At 30.6% G+C, this 20,751-nt stretch overlaps 8 protein-coding genes across 8 annotated transcripts; 2 read left to right on the forward strand and 6 right to left on the reverse strand.

The window, feature by feature from the left end:
* Positions 1-94: 94 nt before the first annotated feature.
* On the reverse strand, positions 95-2,504 carry mad1 (mitotic spindle assembly checkpoint protein 1; the record flags this gene model as incomplete). The annotated part of the gene is made up of 4 exons (XM_004351255.1): positions 95-496; positions 577-1,119; positions 1,196-1,572; positions 1,643-2,504. The coding sequence occupies 4 exons, from the start codon at positions 2,502-2,504 to the stop codon at positions 95-97; spliced, it is 2,184 nt and encodes a 727-aa protein (XP_004351307.1).
* A 357-nt stretch (positions 2,505-2,861) lies between these two features.
* Positions 2,862-4,594, reverse strand: eb1 (microtubule-associated protein EB1; the record flags this gene model as incomplete). Its single annotated transcript, XM_004351256.1, has 4 exons — positions 2,862-3,442; positions 3,511-4,018; positions 4,105-4,330; positions 4,587-4,594. 4 exons carry the CDS (start codon positions 4,592-4,594, stop codon positions 2,862-2,864), a joined length of 1,323 nt encoding a protein of 440 aa, XP_004351308.1.
* A 463-nt stretch (positions 4,595-5,057) lies between these two features.
* Positions 5,058-6,887, reverse strand: DFA_10666 (uncharacterized protein; the record flags this gene model as incomplete). Its single annotated transcript, XM_004351257.1, has 4 exons — positions 5,058-6,354; positions 6,376-6,395; positions 6,469-6,604; positions 6,697-6,887. 4 exons carry the CDS (start codon positions 6,885-6,887, stop codon positions 5,058-5,060), a joined length of 1,644 nt encoding a protein of 547 aa, XP_004351309.1.
* A 72-nt stretch (positions 6,888-6,959) lies between these two features.
* On the reverse strand, positions 6,960-10,903 carry DFA_10667 (uncharacterized protein; the record flags this gene model as incomplete). Its single annotated transcript, XM_004351258.1, has 7 exons — positions 6,960-6,966; positions 7,362-7,470; positions 7,586-7,626; positions 8,172-8,220; positions 8,567-8,682; positions 10,254-10,296; positions 10,897-10,903. The coding sequence occupies 7 exons, from the start codon at positions 10,901-10,903 to the stop codon at positions 6,960-6,962; spliced, it is 372 nt and encodes a 123-aa protein (XP_004351310.1).
* A 720-nt stretch (positions 10,904-11,623) lies between these two features.
* Positions 11,624-14,313, reverse strand: DFA_10668 (Sec1-like family protein; the record flags this gene model as incomplete). Its single annotated transcript, XM_004351259.1, has 4 exons — positions 11,624-12,396; positions 12,482-12,844; positions 12,954-13,551; positions 13,633-14,313. The coding sequence occupies 4 exons, from the start codon at positions 14,311-14,313 to the stop codon at positions 11,624-11,626; spliced, it is 2,415 nt and encodes an 804-aa protein (XP_004351311.1).
* A 1,655-nt stretch (positions 14,314-15,968) lies between these two features.
* On the forward strand, positions 15,969-17,986 carry DFA_10669 (DUF1649 family protein; the record flags this gene model as incomplete). The annotated part of the gene is made up of 5 exons (XM_004351260.1): positions 15,969-16,001; positions 16,116-16,164; positions 16,207-16,649; positions 17,776-17,809; positions 17,943-17,986. 5 exons carry the CDS (start codon positions 15,969-15,971, stop codon positions 17,984-17,986), a joined length of 603 nt encoding a protein of 200 aa, XP_004351312.1.
* An 851-nt stretch (positions 17,987-18,837) lies between these two features.
* Positions 18,838-19,348, forward strand: DFA_10670 (uncharacterized protein; the record flags this gene model as incomplete). Its single annotated transcript, XM_004351261.1, has 2 exons — positions 18,838-18,934; positions 19,035-19,348. 2 exons carry the CDS (start codon positions 18,838-18,840, stop codon positions 19,346-19,348), a joined length of 411 nt encoding a protein of 136 aa, XP_004351313.1.
* A 308-nt stretch (positions 19,349-19,656) lies between these two features.
* DFA_10671 (uncharacterized protein) lies at positions 19,657-20,545 on the reverse strand (the record flags this gene model as incomplete). The annotated part of the gene is made up of 3 exons (XM_004351262.1): positions 19,657-19,666; positions 19,691-20,091; positions 20,474-20,545. The coding sequence occupies 3 exons, from the start codon at positions 20,543-20,545 to the stop codon at positions 19,657-19,659; spliced, it is 483 nt and encodes a 160-aa protein (XP_004351314.1).
* Positions 20,546-20,751: the final 206 nt, after the last annotated feature.

Consider the following 20,751-nt stretch of genomic DNA (forward strand, 5'->3'; position numbering starts at 1 on the left):
ATCTAAGAGTGCATATGTTTATTTAAACCGTTTTATTCAAATTGTACAATTTATTGATTGATTTAAATTCTTCTTTTTCTTTCTTTTGTTTTTTTTATGGATGGAAAGTTTGTTTTGAAAAGAGATCGATTGTAATTTGAGAGAGAAAAGCAGGTATACATTTACATTTAAAAAGATAGGCTCTTACTTCCTTGTCAAGAGTGTTTGTGAATTCTGTTTCCATCAATTCCATTCTACCAACCTTTTTATCGTTGGACAAGGAAGAGGACTGTGCTCTTTGAAAGATTAAAAAGTCACTCTCTTTTTCGGCATACATTGATTGCAACTTGTATAAATTATTAGTGTCCATATCGATTTTGAATCCAAATAATGCATAAACCGCCTCTCTAAATTCATGAATCTTTAATTTAAATACTTGTTTTAATCTATCCATCTTTTTATCATTTTCAGAGATTTGAATTCTTAATCCATTATTTTCTTCTAATAATTTTGATTCCTAAAAGGAAAATAAAATAAATAAAAATAAAAATAAATAAATAAGAATATAGAGTTTTTTTTTGATTTTGATTTACTTACAGAAATAGAATTTGGTTGATGATTTGATTGATTTTGATTTAATAACATTGAAGTTGGATTATTTGTCATGTGTAAAACCTTTGTTTTAGTTTGATCAAATTCACCTCTACCCAATCTTGATTCCAAAATTGCATTATCTTGTAACAATCTTTCAATCTCTTGGTTGAGTTTTTCAAATTCCAACTTGTAATTTATAGAATCATCCTTTTGATCGAGTATAGAGTTTCTCATTGAAAGTGTTGTTTCATATTCCTCAATCAATCTATCCTTTTCCAATACTGCTCTTTCCAATTCATTGATTCTTTCCATTTTTTGAGCAAGTGAAACAGTAGATGGAGATGAATCACCTCCACTACCACCACCATTTTCATTTTCCTTTTTAATGACAACTCTATCTTCAACATCAAAAGCATCCAAAATTCTTTTAATACCATCTCTTTCTTTTTTCAATAAATAAACTTGTTTGTTTAAACGATTAATAGATTCATCTTGATTTGATATTTTTGTATGTAATAAATTACAACTTTCTTTTGATTCTTTTAACTAAAATAGAAAATTTAAATACAATAAATAAAAATGATCATATATTCTCTTTCATTTTTTTTTCTATTTTACATACCAATGTTTCAATATCATTATTATGAGATTCAGATAATTTAAGATTAGAAGTTAATTCACCAATTTTTCCACGTAGAGTTTGATTTTCAGATTCCAATTCACGAATCTTTTGATGGAAAGATTCCAATCCACCATTTTGAGAATCAATTTGACCATATATTTTTTCAAGTGATTGTTTTTCCTCTGCCATTGTATTGTATTGTACTTGTAGACTATTGAGCTTGGTGATCGTTTCCTCAAATCTTGATAATTTATCTTTTAGTGTTTTGTTTTCTTGTTTGATCATTTCAGAATTTCCAACTCCTTTTAGTTGGTTCTCCAATTCCATTAATTTACTTTGATTCTTTTGATTAATTTCACTATAATATGTTACTTCTCCTAAAAATAGAAAGAAAAATATTAATATTTAAAAGTATTTATAAATACTTTTTTGATTTCTTATTCATACTTTGAAGAGATTTTTTAATTGATTCTTGTTCATTTAATTGTTGTTGGTGTTGAAGTTGAGATTGAGATTGATCTTGTTTTTGTTTTGATAGGATTTGTTGTTGGAAGATTTCAATGAGTTTCTCAGCTTCAACTAGATCTTTGATAGTTTGGTCAAGACGATTCTTGATTGATGTATTCTCTTGTACCAATGACTGATTCTTACTCTCCAACGATTCAATCACTAGATCCTTGGAATCAGATGATGCCTCCATTTCCAATCCAAAACTATTCTTGTGTTTGAGATTGGCAACATCTGAACGATAACGTAACTTTTCCTTTTCCAATGATTTAATCTTCATGTCATTGTTTCGTTGTTCTTGTTGTGTCTTTTCAAGTAGATCGTCGTATTTCTTTTTAGCTTCTTGTTCGTTTTTCGACATGTATCGAATATTGATGAGTAACTCGTCAAGTTCCTTGTTCTTTGATGCGAGTCTCATTTCGAGTTCCTTTTCCTTTTCCTCCTTTTCAATGTATGCTTCTTTGGTTGCTGTTTGAAAGTTACTATTCTGTCTTTCGAGTTCATAGACACGTGATCTTTGAATAGCCAGTTCCTTCTCGAGTGACAAGATCGTGTCGGCGTGTTTGTCAGACTTGTCATTTAATGATTCATTGTCCTTTTGTAATCGTCCAACATCTCCTTCAAGCTTTTCAATATACTCGAATTGTTGTTGTAACATTTGTTCATTGTCTCCATCATCAAGTATACCGCTACTCAACGATGACCCTGTCACTGTAGTCGTTGATGACAACAACGAAGTCGTAGTCGTTCCATTCCCACTACTATCATTACTATGATTACTATTTACACTTGTAGTAAACATAATTTAAACTATAATTCTTTCTTCTTCTTATATATAAAAGTATATAAATAAATAAAAAGATATTACTTCTTCTTCTTAAAAAAGTAAAAAGTAATTAAACAAGAAGTTGATGTATTTTGATTTTAAAAAATTGAATTTTTTCCCTCCATTTTTTAATCTTTTTGAAAAGTAGTACTTTACTTTAGTTTTTTTTTAGATTTATTGTATTGTTGCAGAGAGACGAAAAAATAAATAAATATTTCTTCTTTTTTTTATTATTTATTATTATTATATATATGTAAAATAATTATTTTAATCCAAGATGATTGGATGGATTATAAATATTAATTAATTAATTTTTTGACGATGTCTATGTTTTTAGAATTCATCCATTTCTTCGAGTACTTCATCATCAATTACTAAATCGTCGTCAATTATTTCATCTTCTTGTTGAAGTTTGTTCATGATTGCATCTTCATCATCTTCTTGAATATTTTCTTCTTCTTGTTCATCTTCTTGGATTAATTCTTCTTCTTGTTCTTCTTGTTGTTCTTCTTGTTGTTCATCATCTCCATCACCATCAACAATTTCAACTTGTACAGCTGGTTCCTCTTCTAATAATTCTTCTTCTTCACCATCATTTTCAGCATTTTTGTAGAGAATGGCCAAGATTTGAGCAATAGCCTCTTCAGCAGTGCCTTCGAGTTTGATATTGTCTTGACAGAATATTTCAACGTCTCTCAACTTTTCATAGAAAAAGTCTCGGTCTCTTTCGACCTCTTCTACTTGTATTTTAGCTTTGGTATTTTCTTCCAATAATCTTTGATTGTCTTCTTTGGTTTGTTCCAATTCCTTTACAAGTTCTGGATCTACTATTGTTACAGTTTTTATTTGTTCAATCACTTGTGTCGTAGTTGTAGAAGCTGCTGCTGGTACAGGTGATGGAGCTGATGGTTTTGCTAAATTCAAATCCAATTAATATATTATATTAATCTATTAGTGAGTGAGATATAATAATGTTACATACGTTTGGCAGCAGCAGTAGTTGGTTTAAAAACAGTTGGTTGTGGTTTGGCGGCTGGAGTGATAGATGGTCTAGTGACGGTTGATGTAGCAGGGGGTTTAGATACAGATGGACGGGCAGCTGTGGTGGTTGTAGTTGTGGCAACTGGTTTAGATACAGTTGCAGCTGGTTTCTTGACAGTAGTGGTAGCAACTGGTTTGGTTACTGTAGCGGCGGCGGCAGCAACTGGTTTAGTTGCAGATGGTTTGGAAAGTGCAGATGCAGATGGTTTGGCACCAGCACCACCAGCAGCAGTCTTTGGTGCAGCTGGTGGTGGTTTAGGAGCATTTGGACCCAATGCAGCAATCAATGCCTTGTCACCTTCATATGCACATCTACTTTGTACTCTTCTTTCAAGAGCATTGTATGGTTCTCCATTATTCATTGAATCAAAGTACTTTTTCATCCATTGACAAAATTCAAGATTAGCTTGTGGTCTTCCAGTAACCATCTTGTCAACATCCATATGATACTAATAACCAACAACAACAACAACAACAAAACAGTCTTGATTAGTTACAATACATATCGAATGAATCATCTCGTCTCATTTCTTACCTTTTCAATCTTTGCAATCTTTGCAAAAATCTCCTGAAGATAACCAAAGTTCTTTACATATTCGTAATCGTATTTAGCGTTAAAGTTAACTTTGGCAAGATTGATCTTTCCTGGGAAGAGTAAATCCATAATCTGACAGTGAGCTGCTCCCGTAGCCGTCTGTTCAATCTTTGTATAATTGAGTTGAAGTGTATCATTCAACCAATTGATAATTTCCATTCTTCCTCTAAAATATATAGATTATCATCATAATGAATGATCGTTTGTTTGTTTGTTTGTTTGTTTGTTTGTTTGTTTGTTTGTTTGTTTGTTTGTTTGTTTGTTTGTTTGTTTGTTTGTTTGTTTGTTTGTTTGTTTGTTTGATTGATTGATTGGTTCATCATAGCGAATGATGATGATTGAAACGAATGAATTGATAGTTGTTAATAATCATGATCATCTTTCTTTATCACATTCTCTCTCTTTCTATATAATATACATACCCCTCCATTCTTTAGTCTATCTCTATCTATCTCTTTTATAAAGATCTATATATATAAGTATAACTGTACGTATTTCAATAAAATAAGATAATTAAAATAACTATTCAAAAACACACGAGATTCATCATCCATCAGTTTTCAAGGTGGTGAGATGCGGAATGAACTTCAAATTTTAAAATAATAAATAAATTTTAACTTTAAAGAGAGAGTACTAGGAAATATAAAAATTTATATTTAGGTATAGGTATGTACAAATGTACCATTGATCATTACTTTTTATTATTATTATTTTTATGAATAAAGTTTTAAAAGTAAAGAAAGTTGGAACAGGTAGGGTGGGAGGGGTTTGGGTTGTATATTATTAATGGATATAATAATATTTACTAAAAAATGGGAGGGGAGGGGAGAGTAGGTCTTACCGCTTCAAATCTCAAACTTGTACAATTAAGTTGAGCTTTTACGAGCCGTGATTCATTTTGAATTTGATAAAAGAGCTGGTGGTGTTGATAATGATGATGTATTAATAGTTGTAGTAGTCGATGTAGTTGTTGTTGTTGTTGTAGTTGTAGTTGTGGTATTTAATGGAGTCATCGAGGTGGTGGTCGATATTGGTTGGGGTACAACTACTCGATCGAGATAGGACTTTGATTTCATGAATTCACCCAACGAATTTTCAATCATCATTTGTTCCAACTCCTCTTGAATATCGTTAAATAGAGTAGATGCACTTAAACTTGCGAATTTAATTTCGTCAATGTTGTCATCGATGACAACTATATCTTCTAGATTCTCTGAACATATACCGGCTGCTGTAATCGTCGTGGATGATGATCCTGCAGAGTTGCCGTTGAGACTAGTATAAGAGTCGAAAAAGGTAATACTACTACTTGATCGTTTGGCCAATGATCCTGCTCCACCTGATCCTGATCCACCACTAATACTACCAAGGTTTCCAATACTATTAGATTTCCCGTTGAATGATGAAGATAGTATATCGGATTTAGATGAAGTCAATGATGACTCTGTCAAAGCACTATATGATGATGATGATAAAGAGGATGAAGATGAAGATGAAATAATATTAAGGTGTTGGCAATTACAAGTGGTATTGTTATTATTATGATTATTATTATTGGGTGAGTTGGGAGAGGTGTGGGGAGTAATTCCATTTGGACAACTTTGTGATGTAAATAAGAGATTGTGAGTACTGTGATGTTGATTTTGGTGTGTTTGTATACTACTAGTATTAATGAATCCACTACTCTTTCTATTCATCTTTGGACTCATTACATTGTTATTATTACTTTTTGGTGAAATGGTGTGACTTTGTTGTTGTTGTTGTGTGTTGTTTGAGTTTGAGTTTGGTTGTTGAGTTGTTGCAGCTGTTGAAGAAGCAGAACTACCCAACATACCAGCTGTGATGAGTGCATTGGCATTACCATTCTTGAGTGCTGGTAGTATCACTTCACTCCATATTTTCATCTTGGATGACTTTCTCTTTGGAAATGTGTCACCACCTTTAATCACATGATGGTTGGTAATATGACCACAACTAATATGGTGGTGGTGATGATGATGATGGTGACTATGATGACTATTACCAATCAACAATCCTGTAGATGATGTATTTGGACTACTTGAACTTTCATTACTACTATTTCCACCACCATTATTATTATTATTATTATTCTTTTTAATTAATTCATAAATAAAACTTGGCAAAACAAATGTATTTCTCAATTTCTCTTTTAATATTTCTTTTTGTCTACTATAAATATTAATTTCATACATGCTATTATCTTTTATAAACTATGATAGGATAGGGAGGGATATTAATTAGTATAAATATACTCTAGATTTATAATTATAAATTGATATATACCTTTTTATAAATATCATCAGCCAATTTATACATTTCTGAAGGTGTACCATTTCTAGCTTTATATCTTTCGATTGAATCCCAACATAATAGATTTTCAACACAAAATTGTAATCCTAGGAAATCATAAAATAATTGTCTAAAAATAATAATAAAGAAAGAAAATAACTACTATTAGTATTCTTTTGTGTTGGATTATTCAAATTGTCTATTTTTGTATTAATTTTTTACCTAAGATAAGAATTTCTTAATATTTCAGATAATTGACCTTTTGAACTCTTTTGATTGAATACTGGTGAAAGGAGAATCAGATGGTTTCCATTGGGTGATTTCGATGATTTGGTTGGCGACGATAAAGTGGCTGATATAGAGGTCGGTGACTTTAATCCAATTAAATCATTTTTATTGGATGTAATTTGCATTGTAGTAATCATGGATTGATTTTTTGTTTGTTAAAAAATACAACAAACAATCTCTCTGTAATATAAAATAATCTATATTCTAGAATATAATAATGGAATATAATGGGGATGGGGATGGATTAAATAAATAATTTAAAATGAATTAAATCATAATATTTTTTTAAAATATGGAATGTGTTAGATAATTATCATCATCATCATCATAAATGTATTTAAATAGTATTTCATCAAATGAGGAAGGAGGATGTTGATGAGGTTGATGAGGTTGATGAGTGATGATGATTAATTGGATAGATAGATTATTAGATTGATAGATAGATAGATAGGTTGGTTGAAATCAATTAAATTTAAATTGGTCTATGTGTGTGTGAATAATAAATCAATCAATCAATAGATAGGAAGGATGGATGGTTGTGGTAGGTAGGTTGGTTGGTTGGATAATCCAGTTTGTGTTGATTATTAAAAAAAAAAAACAATCTATCGATTTCCATATTTGTTGATCTTGGTATTACTGTTATTGTTATTGTTATTATTGTTGAGTTGAGAGTGACATATATATATATATTTGTATCTTTGAATTTACCTGTATAATAATAAATAATAATTATAATTATTCTTCTGACTTGGCTATTGAAATTGAAAATAATAAATATTTTTTGTCCTGTTTGATCAATCTCGATATCTGTCTGTCTGTCTACTGTCTACTGCTGTCTCTCTCTCTCTCTTTGTCTCTATAAATCTAAATAATAAATAATAAACAATAATAATAACAGAGAGTTTAATAATTTAATTCAATAATTTATGGATTTTGGATAATATTATTATTGAAAAGAGAGGGGGTGGATGGAAAAACTACAAGATGGAAATAAAATAATAATAATTTATCTATCTATTTCATCATCAACCAAACAACAACAACAATAACAGTAACAACAATACAACAATATATATAAAATAAAATATTTTTTATGTTGTTGTTGATGAGGATGAGTGAGTGAGTGAGGAGTAGTAGCGAGATTGTAACTATTCTGGCTATTTATTATTTTGATTTATAATGTTTAAAATATTGTTGTTATTATTGTTATTATTGTTATTATTACTTGTTTTAATAAAATGGTTCGTTGGAGTAGTAGTACAAACACAAAGCAAAGCAAGCAAGCAAAATATATAAATTATTCTACCCAAGGGTTCCAAAAAGACATTAAATTACGACTCTCTCCCTTTCTATCCCTCTAAGGTAGTAGTATGTTCTCTACCAACCAACCAACCAAAAAAAATCCAAACAACTCAGAGTGAGTGAGAGTGAGAGTAGGAAGGAATTGTTGATTACTACCTACACTGTAAATAATTAGGAGTGTGGTGGTATTGCCAATGTATACCAGCCTGTCTGTCTGACATCTTCCTTTACACACACACATACACATACACACACTGTTTATGATTTTCTCTGTTATTCATGAGCGTGTGAATGTGTTGATGGTTTGGAAAGATATGATATTAGATGGCGAGTGTAGGAAAAATGTTTGTGAAAACACACAACCAACCCCTAAATATTATATGTATAAATATAATATAATAAAATTATTATACAACACTGTGTTGTGTGTAGTAAGTAGTAGTAGTAGTGGTGGTAAATGATGTATGGGGATGGATGGGTAAACAGACAGCTAGGCATATACACCCAAACAAATCCCAATGATTTAACACCATTTTCATCGTCTGTTGTTCCAAATCGAATCTAATGATGATGATGATTGATGATGTTGATGACGATGATGATGTATACTGTACAGTACTAAAATTTTGAAGAAGAAGAAGAAGAAGATTTTGTTTGAACAGGTAAATCATGAGTGAGCTATTATATTATTCATTCTTTGATCAAGAATAAATTAGAGTTGAGTTGGTATAACCATCACCCCCCTCATCCCTTCCTCTCTTCACACCTTTATGTTAATCATTATAATATGTTTTTAAAAAGTCAGTGAGGAATGAATGAATGATCTGGTGTTCAGATATAGATAGCATTTGTAGTACTAGTATATTTTAGTTGGATGTTGAGAATCTGATGGTTGGGATGGTGGGGTGGTTTTGTAGTTTAGTTGTTTAAAGGGGATGGATTGGATTTTAGCTTGAATTTTAAAATAATAATATTACTTTTTTGTTATTGGAACACACCCAACTGTAACAACAGATGATCAAAACAGGATAAAGTATTTATATTTGAAGTAAAGAAGTAATAAGTAAAAAGAATGAATAAAATTTAAAGTAAAAAGTAATTCTTCTTTCAATATTGAATATTTCGTTGAATATATGAAGAGAATAATTGCTATTGTTGTTGTTGTAGTTGTAGTTATTATTATTATCTCTTGACTTGATAGATAAGATAGATATTGTATAGTGTATTGAATGATGATGGATTGACTTTTTATGTTGGTGAAAGGGATGGATGGATGGATGGATGGAATAATCCCTCCACTCAAAACAGGTAATTACCTTTAAACATCCCCCATTAATTATCCGTACGTCTTTCGTGTGTTGCCAGAGTGTAAAATTAGCCATTCTACTTAAAATAGGTTCCCATGTTTTTAAAAAAGGGGGCGAAAGTTAAGGGGGTGGAAGGATATTTATAAAAACAATAAAGCGGAGGGAGTTCTTGTTGATTACTTGAAGTTCTTAAATTAATTGGTGTTATTAATAATGCCGTCCCTGGCGTCTATGCATGTGTGTGTGTCGGATTAATCTATAAATAAATTGTCAAGTAAACAAATTAATTTCCCTCTGGTAGATTATCTATCAATCTATCTATCTGTTGATTGTAGACAGATAGACACACAAGCGAGACAGAGATTGAGTACTGAGTACCAAGTACGTACTGATTTCAAAGTAATGAGTACTCAGTATTGAATGTGTTATGTGAAATGGTGAAAAAGTGTTGTTGTTGTTGTTGTTGTAAAACAATCTGGTAGGTTCTTTTTTGGTTAGGGTTTAAAAATTACTGATTACTCTTGCCGACTGATAGATCAATGTCCATCTGTCCAATCAATGTACAACACCACAGATATCTACTGTTATTTTAAGTGTAGTTGACAAAAAGGAAAAAGGAAATAGAAAAAGGATTGGAAACGAACGAAATTGAATTTCCGGATTTTCCAGAGAGATTAGATAATGGGACGAACTGTTTAATTTAAAGGTTACCTTTTTATTTAGCAATATTTATATAAATATATTCTTGTTCTCTTTTTCTTTCTTCTCTTTTTTTTTTAGTGATTTCTGTACAATTTACAAATCTAAACTACTATTATTTATTTAATATGAATGAAATTAAAGATTACAAAATACATCATATGTGTGAATGTTGATTTAAACCTTGTGACGTCCTCAACAGAATAACAAATATAAATTATAAATTCTACATAAATGAATATTATTATTATTATTAAAGTTGGAAGCACAACTGTAGAGTTTGATTGATTTGGAAACCCCAATCAAAGATTGAAAATATCGGTACCCAGAGAGAACATCAGCATATTATAATAGGGAGGGGGTCACATATTGCAGTTGCCAACCTTTTTATTATTATTATTATTATTCATTCCTTCAAACAAACAATGAGAGCACAAGCTAGATCTGGATGATCATGGACAGAGAGATGAGATCACTATTGGTGTCAAAAGTTGGTTCTGTCCCTTATCGATTGATTGGTTTGATTGGATTGGATTTGATTGGATTAGACTATAAATACCATCTCTATCGCTTGATATCTTTATCACATCAACAAAAACAAGTTTTAAATTATAATATTATATAAATTGTTTTTCATCATCTCCCATCCATGGACAACAAGAAAGAGTAGAGTGGTGGTAGTGATCGATGGATGGATGAGTGTGGTTAATGGAAATTGATGAATAAATGTGGTGAAAATGTACAAGAAAAAAGTGTACAATTGCCAGGCGAGTTGATGGGTTGGATTGACCACCACTATTCTATTCTTTCTTTTTCTTATACATACCATACATCATCGATCGGAACCGGAATGGTTCAAGTGAAGTGGGGTGTGATGATCATCATCATCATCATCTGCATCATCATGATGTGAACTGAACAGATATTACTCTCTCTATCTCAATCTATTTCTAGATGTATGTGTGAGTCTGTCTATGCGAGTATAGACGAATTAAATTTAAATTTATTATTAAATTAGATGATTAGAGAGAGAGAGGGTAGGTTGTTGAATGGCTATGATGGTTGAAATTCAATTCTCGATTAATATTGTAATGATGACGCATTCCCGTCATAGCTGATGGAAAAGAAATCTAGATTCATTTTTATATATGTCCTCCCCAAGAATCAAATGGATGGGATTTCCGTTCTTATCACCCCCCCACTCCAATCCTTTGCGAAGAATAAATATTTGATGTTGTCGCTCCAATCATTATCGTTGTTGAACTATTTTTAAATATGTTATAGAGGTGGATTTAAAAATGGATACGATTCTTCAAATTTTGGAGTAAAGCACCCACCACGGTCAAAAGTAATTAATTAATTAATTAATTAAATCCAGCTCATCCTTTCTTGATTTGTTCTATTCATTCGATTCCATCCAATTTCCCACGAATGAAGAGTGATTAAGAGTTGCGCAAGATTGTGCTACTACTACTACTAGGAAGAGGAATATGGTTTATTGGATGATTCTATTGTTTCTATTGTTCTATTATTATTATTATTATTATTATTATTCATGGGTTCTCTCTGTTGTTGAAATTCTCTATTAAATTTGTAAAGAGTGAAGATGAGGCATTGCCATTACTAATAATCTTGGTAGTGATAATCAAGAAATCTCTTTTCATTTTATGTCCCAAGAATCGAATAGCTGATATTTCCGTTCTTGTCACTCCTCCAATAAAATATATTATCGTTTTTGGTGTTGTCGTTGTTGTTGTTGTTGTACTATTTGTATTTATCTGTTGTTGAGGCAGCGATGGAGAAGGATATGACTCTTCAAATGTTGGACCACCAGGTAACGCTTTCAAGATTGATTCTATTCCTTTCCATCCATCCAATTTCCTAGAGAATGCGTGTTGTATGAGACGACAGGATAATGGTGCATATCCACTATGAACAAATCCGATATCTTTTGGTTCCAATTCATCTATATCTTCTTTTACCAATTCCAACTCTTCATTTATCCAATTAAATATTGTTGATGATTGATTATTATTACCATTATCAGTAGACGACATTGGACTACTATCCATACTACTACTACTACTAGTAGTCGCTTCTTTTAACAATCCAACCTTTTCCAAATTATTTAGTGTAATGAGATGTTCACAACCGTATATTTGAACAATACGCATTTTTAATCTATTATACAATCTCGTATTGATACTTCCTTTAACCAAACTATACAATGACATTAATTTCAATACTCTCCATAACAACTCCTTTCTCATAATACATTCTTCAATATATTCTTCAACTAGATGAATATCTTGATTATGTAATAATCCTAAAATAAATAAAATAATAATATTAAATATTAAATATTATATATTTCATATATATTTATGTATGGTATGTTGTTGTATACGTACTTTGTTCATTTACTAAAATATTAGAGAAATATTTATCAGATGTAATCGTTTGAATTTGAATAGAGAGTGCGATATGAATAGAGAGTGAGTTTTCCTCGAGTCGCTGTGCATTTACTTTACGAATGATATTTTTAATGGTTGTTAAACTTTCTGAACCATCCAACGTTGATTGAGGATCATCTAAATTCTTTGTAATCATATTTAAAATACCATTCATACCAACCAACGATGAAAAGTTTCTATCTCTTAATTGACTGTATATCTTATCACCAGAATGTAATGGATATGATACTTTTTGCTGTCCTGGTTTTTTAACAACTTGTTGTTGTTGTTTTTTGGATGTATTTTCCAATACATGTTCATCTAATTGTACAATATCTTTAAATCAACGTACAAATATTAGTATAAATAAAATAATCTTTAAATAATGTTGTATATTTATATTTAATATTTAATATTTAATTTAACATACTATTATTAATTGAAAAGAAGTCATCTATTAAACCTTCAAATGTTAATGGTGTACAAAGTGGTGTAATTAAATCGACTTGTCTATCAATAAGCATTAAAGTATCAATCTCTTTTGAAACTGTAGTTAAGTGTTGATTTGATCTTAATAATGAATCAAAAACTAATTTAGAGTAATGTCCTTTTCCTTTGATATGAGGGATTCTACCACCACCACCACCATAGAGTAATTGTAATTTTTGAATTGATTTGGTTATAATTGAAAGTTGAGATTTATCATGGTCTAGGTACAAGTCTGAATATAGTGTTGGTAGTTCAAGTGATAATAGGTCATTATCAAGTACCACTAAATCCAATGGATACTCTAGTGATGTAATAGTACACCCCAAGTGTTCTTCCAACAATCGTTCACATTTTAAATTAATTCTAGGTATATAGATGATTGTATATTCCTTTTTTAATCCATCCAATCGGTGTTGGTTCACATGGCCAATAACTATATTTATATTTTCAAAGGTTGGTCTTAATAAATAAACTATCGATTGACAATCAGTATCCAATCTACCATTATTTAATTTATATATTTTATCTGCTCCATTTGTCTAAATAATATTATAAACCAAATCAATAAATATTAATAATCATCTTTCAATATTCAATCCAAACGAACTTGTATTACAAACCTTTAAAAATACTACATCGGTAATTAGATTCAATAGTGAAGTAGTCTTGGCATCGATGATTAATGCAAAGGGTGATGGTTTGACAAGTGACAATACATCACCTAGACCCTTTCTATTTGATTCTCTTAATCTCTCTAATGGTTCATTATTTGTCAAGTTTGGTAATTGTGTTAGTTGTTGTTGCTGTTGTTGTTGTGGTATTGTTACATTATTTTGATTATTATTATTGTTATTAATATTGATATCTTTGTTATTATTATTATTATTTAATTTCTTAAACATAAATGATAAATTATTTGATGATTTGTTGGGAGATTCTGAAGAAGGTGTTGTATCTTTATCTTTATCCTTGTTTAGATGTTGTTTAAAGAATGATGCTGGTAGTGACTTTCTTTTTTCATTGTTTGACATTGTGGTGGTGGTGGTGGAGTTGTTAGTGATGTAGTTATCATCATCGCCACGGGGAATAGGACGATTAAAGTGTTTGGGAGGACTACCACCTCCAACAATAACAAGTGATTGTCTAGTTCGATGTATTGGATTGATACTGTTGTGACTAATAGTATTGTACTTATTATTACCGTTATTACTGTTATTATGATTCTTGATCTTTGTGATCATTGATGATGTGTAACCACCAACACCACCATCTTCTTGGTCAGCTGATGATGGCTCTTCCATCATCATCACGATCCTCTTTTTATTATAACCCCAACAACCAACAAACCAAACTCCCAATTAACAGGGATGGGATAGTCTGATAGTTATAACTTATACAACCTCTTCTATATTCTATTTGTAGTTGTATATGTATGGTTATAGATATATATATATATCGTATACTACCTACTACTACATTTAATGGAGTGTGTTGATCACAACCACTCATCGGTCGATCGAGAATATTATGTGGTTGTGGTTGTGGTTAGCTAGATACACAATGAATGATCCAAATCTTTGAAAGAAAAAGACCAAGATCACGATCATGTTTAGATATTTTTTAACTTTTGTACTTTGATCATCGAATATTAGTTTTGATGTGTATGTATTTATATTTCTTTTAAATTAGATTGGGGGGTGTTTGACAGAGTACAAGAAAAGAAAGGACTCCCTCTTTTTCTGCATAACTCTACACAAACGGGTTTAAATTGATTTTCACAAAGCGAGAATTAATTTGGGGTTGTAAAGGAGAATGGCTGATTCGAAGTAAGAGAATGTTTATGCGTTCATTACGAACGATTGCAACTTCTCTTGAAGAGTATTTTAAAGATAACTAATTTTTTCAGGGTTCTCACAAACATCTGTTGTAGGCTGAATATTTGTTGCTCAATTTATGGTATCTTCACTTGACATAAAAATACCTAGGTCGTCACCAAGATATTTTCTTTTTTACCAACTCCATTTTCTCGTTGTCAACGAAACATATCAAAGATCGGGTTGGAAATATTTCTTGCTTGGATCAACCAACCACACCCACTAGTATTTAAGCCTATATCATAATTATGGACAAGGTTAGGTGTCCTACTATCACTTTGATACTTTAAAAATCATTTGATCCAGAATTTAAAAGACATTTGTCCAACAATCAAGACAGATAACCAGCTACCTAACTGTGTTGACCTATACACCACACAAATTCTCGTTGATTTGTTTAATTTATCATTGACAAGGTATATATACACAAATTACTTCATGATGATATTGTACTCATAAATCCACAAGTTCCAAAAATGGTGTCTTGGTTTTTTTCAGTTTTTCTATTGTCCATTCATAAATCTTCAACAGAGGTGGTATTCATTATGATCATGTGGGTGACTGAAGCACTCACTCACCATCATGTGGAGGTACCATAAATTGAGTAACAAATATTCAGCCTACAACCAATGTTTGTGGGAACCCTGAAAAAATTAGTTATCTTTAAAATACTCTTCAAGAGAAGTTGCAATCGTTCGTAATGAACGCATAAACATTCTCTTACTTCGAATAAAACATCATTACAAACCAAACTAAATTACTTCTGCCGGAATCAATTTAATTTAAACCCGTTTGTTCAGAGTTATGCGAAAAAGAGGGATCCCTTTCTTTTCATCCTCTGTCAAACACCCCCCAAACTAATTTAAAAGAAATAAACTAAACTAAACATATTCATTTCAATTATTGAATTATAATTGACTCCTTGAAAAATCATATCAGCTGTGTCATTTTCAAAAATACAAATAAATTAATTACAAGTAGAAAGTAATAAGTTATCATCAAGATAGATATATATATAGAATAGAATAGAATAGAATAGACATAGATAGATATAAGAAGATTCTTTAAAAAGATCGTGGTGAATGAATGCTCAACAATATATATTAAAAGAAATTGTAAGAATAGAGAAAAGAAGAAGAAGAGGAAGAAAGATATATATTCTATTCAATAACTAACTATATAGTTATATATATATTTATGTTTATTTATGTTTATATATTTATATTTAGCATTTACAATATTCACAATTAAAAGAAGTAGCACAATGTTTAATGCATAGTATATTGTATCAGAGATGTTTGGGATATATTAAACCTAAAGATGTGACGTTGGATTGTACAGAGTTTTCATTTGTTCGTATAGACGATGCACCTACTTTGAAACACGTTGAAGACAAGTCTGAAGAATTGCTGTCATCGATCATCAAGAGAAAGGCAAAGTCTGCTCAAATGTCGATATCATTCTTTGAGAAACGACAAAAGACAACATTCTTTTCGAGCAATGAAAATGTGTGTTGGGAGCAATGGATCATATCATTTCAATTGGTACCTTCGATGGATACTAATGTTCTATTGGAACAACTCACAGAAACACATTTAAAAATCATTTCAATAGTCAATCAAGACCGATCCTATATCCCACCGATTTCATCAACTGTCAACCCATTCCCATACTCTATTTCTATAGCTGGAGGTAATGATGGTACAGGTGGTGGTGGTGTTGGAGCAGGTGGTGGTACAGGTGGTGGAGGTGTTGTAGATATGGTTTGGAATACTTTATTTAAACCTCCACCTTTAATTGGAAAATAACAAAACATATATGTAATATAAATAGAAATAGAAATAGAAATAGAAATAGAAATAGAAATATAATAACACATTAGTGACACAATGACAATAACAAGATATCTTGATTTGTAAATAATAATAATAATAATAATAATATAATCATTATCATAAATTTTAACCAACCAAACTAAACCAACTAAACCAACTCAACACACACCAACAAAAATAAACAAATCCAAATCTGTATATAATATACCTATAAATAATCATATTTGTAAATAATAATAATAACAGTAATAATAATTTGGTTTTGATCAAAAAGATTCAAAATATTGTCAATAATGCCAGTTTGGAATGTCAATGTTGTGTGTGTTGGCATGACATCATGTTGATACCATACAATCTCTCTAAAATATACTTAAGTAATTGAATCTCAAACCTTGACGAATATAGTATAAACAATTCGAGATTGTTACTACTTTAAACGGGGAGACCGAGACAGAGAAGCGACGTATATTAATTAATTAATTGAAAAAGTGGAAATGGAATCAAAAAAGATAGTCCTTTGTCTCACCTTATTTAATTGACGAGTCATTTATGGTGGTGTGGGGTGATATATTATACAATATTAATAATACCGACACACACACACACTGGCAGACGAAATAGGATCTATAAAATAGGAAAGAGATATCTCAATTGAATTTAAAAATAACTTTTTACTCTTTTTCCCCATCCACCCCGCAACAACCAACCCAATGCCTGTCTACTCTATTGATTGAAGAGAAAAAGTATACTCTTAAGAGTACCCCAATACTTTGGTCAGTCGGTCGGTGGGTTGTGGCCACTAATTCGTGTGGATGAAGAGTAGAACAATACATGACACACGGGCACTCTTTCTCGTGCGTACGTAGGAATTAAACAGGTCTATTATAGTCTAGTCTAGTCAAGTCTAGTCAAGTCTCGAGATACAAGATGATGTACCAATTCATACCCACCACCACTACTACTCATTCTATTCGCTTCACCTCCCTTTGAGCTCGACTTGGACTATACCGTCGTACATTCCAATAATATTAATAATAATATTATTATTAACTAGCATGGAGAGCTAACCACCGAGTTTAAAAATAAGTGTGTGTATGTGTGGGGTGGTGTTTGTGCCGATGACACAATTGAAACAGTGGGTGTCTGTGTGTGTGTGTGTAGTTGGTTTGGTTTGGTTTGGTTTGGTGGTGGGGTGGTTCCATGAAGATATTGTAATTTTAGACACCAAAGTCGTTGATAATAACAACAACGACGAGGAGGAGTGAGTGAGTGAGGGTGTTGACATGATACCCTTGCTAACCATAAATGGGAGAGGCATACAAAATTCTATATAAAAAAAGACAGCAACCAGTAGGTCATCATCACTAACTCTATTGATACACATACTCTTATCTACAAATATTTTAAATTTTTATAAATATTTCAACACAATATATCCTCCTATCCTCGAGCTGCTAACAACACATAAAATTAAATAACATCAACAACAATAACAATAGTTGTTTAACTTTTTGTTTTTAAATTTCAACTTTCAAACTCTAAACACCAGCCAGCCATTCATTCCGCTCATTCATTTGTGTGATCCCTACCAGCCGACCGACAGACTGTCCAATCCCAACCAATCCTCCCATCACACAAATTATATTTTAAAATTCTCCCTCCATCATCACACAATTAAATTAAATATATATTAGCACAGACACCCGTCTTTTTTGTTTTTAAATTAACGTCCTTGTCCTTTGCTTTGCTACACACTCTTTTAAACTTATATTATATATTTAACTTCACCGTCCAACCAATAAATTGATAATTAAACAACCTGTGAACATTAATCACCAATCTTCACCCACCTCCTCTACCACCAACAACCAAGACGTTTTAATCCTATCACACCCCAACAAGATCACTTTTTTTATTCTACCTACCTACCTACTATAAAAAGAAACAATTACAAAGATTCATTCACAATCATTCAAAAATATTTTATAATAATCTTAATATTAATAATATTACTCCGCTCCACCTTTTAAACAACTATTTCCATAAATACCAAATCCAAATCAAAATCCATATCCAAATCAAATTTAAACCTTTTCAAAAAAAAAAAAAAGAAAGAATGCATAAATTAGCAAGATCAAATATCCTTTCAATTTCAAGTCAAATGGGATTCCAAAATGAAATATCATTTGATCAATTAAATTATAATGATCTCAGTATGTAATCAATCACAAATAATTTTAAAATAATAATTTGATCTACTTTTTTTTGATTAAAAATTAAAATAATTAACAATTTTGATTTAATTTTATTTAGATCCAAGACAATGGAAACCAAATCATACAAAACAATTTTTAAATGAAATGAAATCAAATTTACAATATAATATCGAATTACCAAATATTGAGTGTCAAAATGGATCTGATCTATTAATGTGGACAAGAGAAGAATTTATCAATGCATGTCCAGAATCATTCGAACATTTAGCATTGGAAATATTTGAACAATTACATAATAGAATATTAATGACTCATCATCGTGAAAGATACAATACAACTATAAATAGAATGGAAAGATCAATTTCTAGAATTCAACATATTGGTAATTGTTTAATTCAATCAAATTTGTAATAATAATAGTAAATCAAATAATTTAATAATAATAAGAAATTTAACCAATTCTCGATCTATATATACCAATTTCACAACATATAATAATAATATTGATAAATAATGATGACCATTATTATTTTTTTTTTAAAAATAACATTTCATTTCTCCGAGCCCAATGTATAGTTTGATATTAAATCAAATCAACATCATTTATACTCGGTGCCTCCTCTCCTCCCATCCCCCCTCTCCTCCCCATTTAATAAACGAATAATTATTAATTTAATATAATTTAAAACAAACATATTTATATGTACAACTTTATTTATTTATTTACAACTTTATTTAATTAAGTTACTTTACAATAATTGATCCATTTGAATTGCTTGAGGACCAATATTTAAAGTAAATGAACTAAGTTCTTGTTTGGGAAGTGTGATTTTGAGAATACCTTTATCTAGATGAGCTGTGATACCAGCTCTATGAAGATTCTGTGGTAATAAGAATTGACGCATAAATGGACCATACTGAATCTCTTGATCTTTGGTCTTTTTGATATGATAGACGGTAGAGTTTAGAGGGATGAGAGGTTTCTTTTCACCAGTCACTATTAAACTTCTATTATGTATTTTTAGTTCGATATTTTCTACACCTGGCACTTCCACTAAAATGTATCCAGCTTCCTTACAACTAAAGTAATCCACTTTGGTTGGAATATAATGTCCTGTGATTTTATCTTTAATTTGTCTTACTGTTTCCATTGACTAAATAAAATATTTCTATTAAAAATTAAAAAAAAAATATTAAAATAGTTTTAGTTTTAGTTTTGTTTTGGGTTGTCTTGAAATTAAATAAATAAAATAAAATAATATTGATTAATAATGATAGATTGATTCAATTGATTGGATCACATTTATTATGATTTATTATTATTATTATTATTATTATTATTAATTAATAATTATTCCCAGGATAAAGAAACGGACTTGGTAGGACAGGACAAGATAATAGGGGTCATCATATTTAACTCTCTTCTTCTTTCTTTCACAACAATAGTTTAAACTTGAATAAATGGTTCTTGAGTATAACCATCCATTCAAATTCATTCATTCATTCATTCATTCATTCATTCATTCATTTTCAAACACTGATCACTTCAGTATATGAACATCCATCACCTCCTCCCCAATGGTTCAACACAATAATACGACAATGCATTATTATTATTATGATCACAATCAATTCTCCCACACATCCATTCCAAATTGATTATTTTTTTTTTAATATTTTTCTTCCAACTCCACACGAGTTTTCAGTTGAATTTTGGGTGGTTTCTACTTCATTTTCTATATACTATTGATTCATTCTCAAAGGGAGTAACGTCATTATTTCGATGTAATCAAAGAATGTTTGTAGAATACTCT

Source organism: Cavenderia fasciculata, assembly GCF_000203815.1.
Source record: "Cavenderia fasciculata unplaced genomic scaffold Scf_EUAJFUG01CK1KI-5, whole genome shotgun sequence".
NCBI lineage: Eukaryota > Evosea > Eumycetozoa > Acytosteliales > Cavenderiaceae > Cavenderia > Cavenderia fasciculata.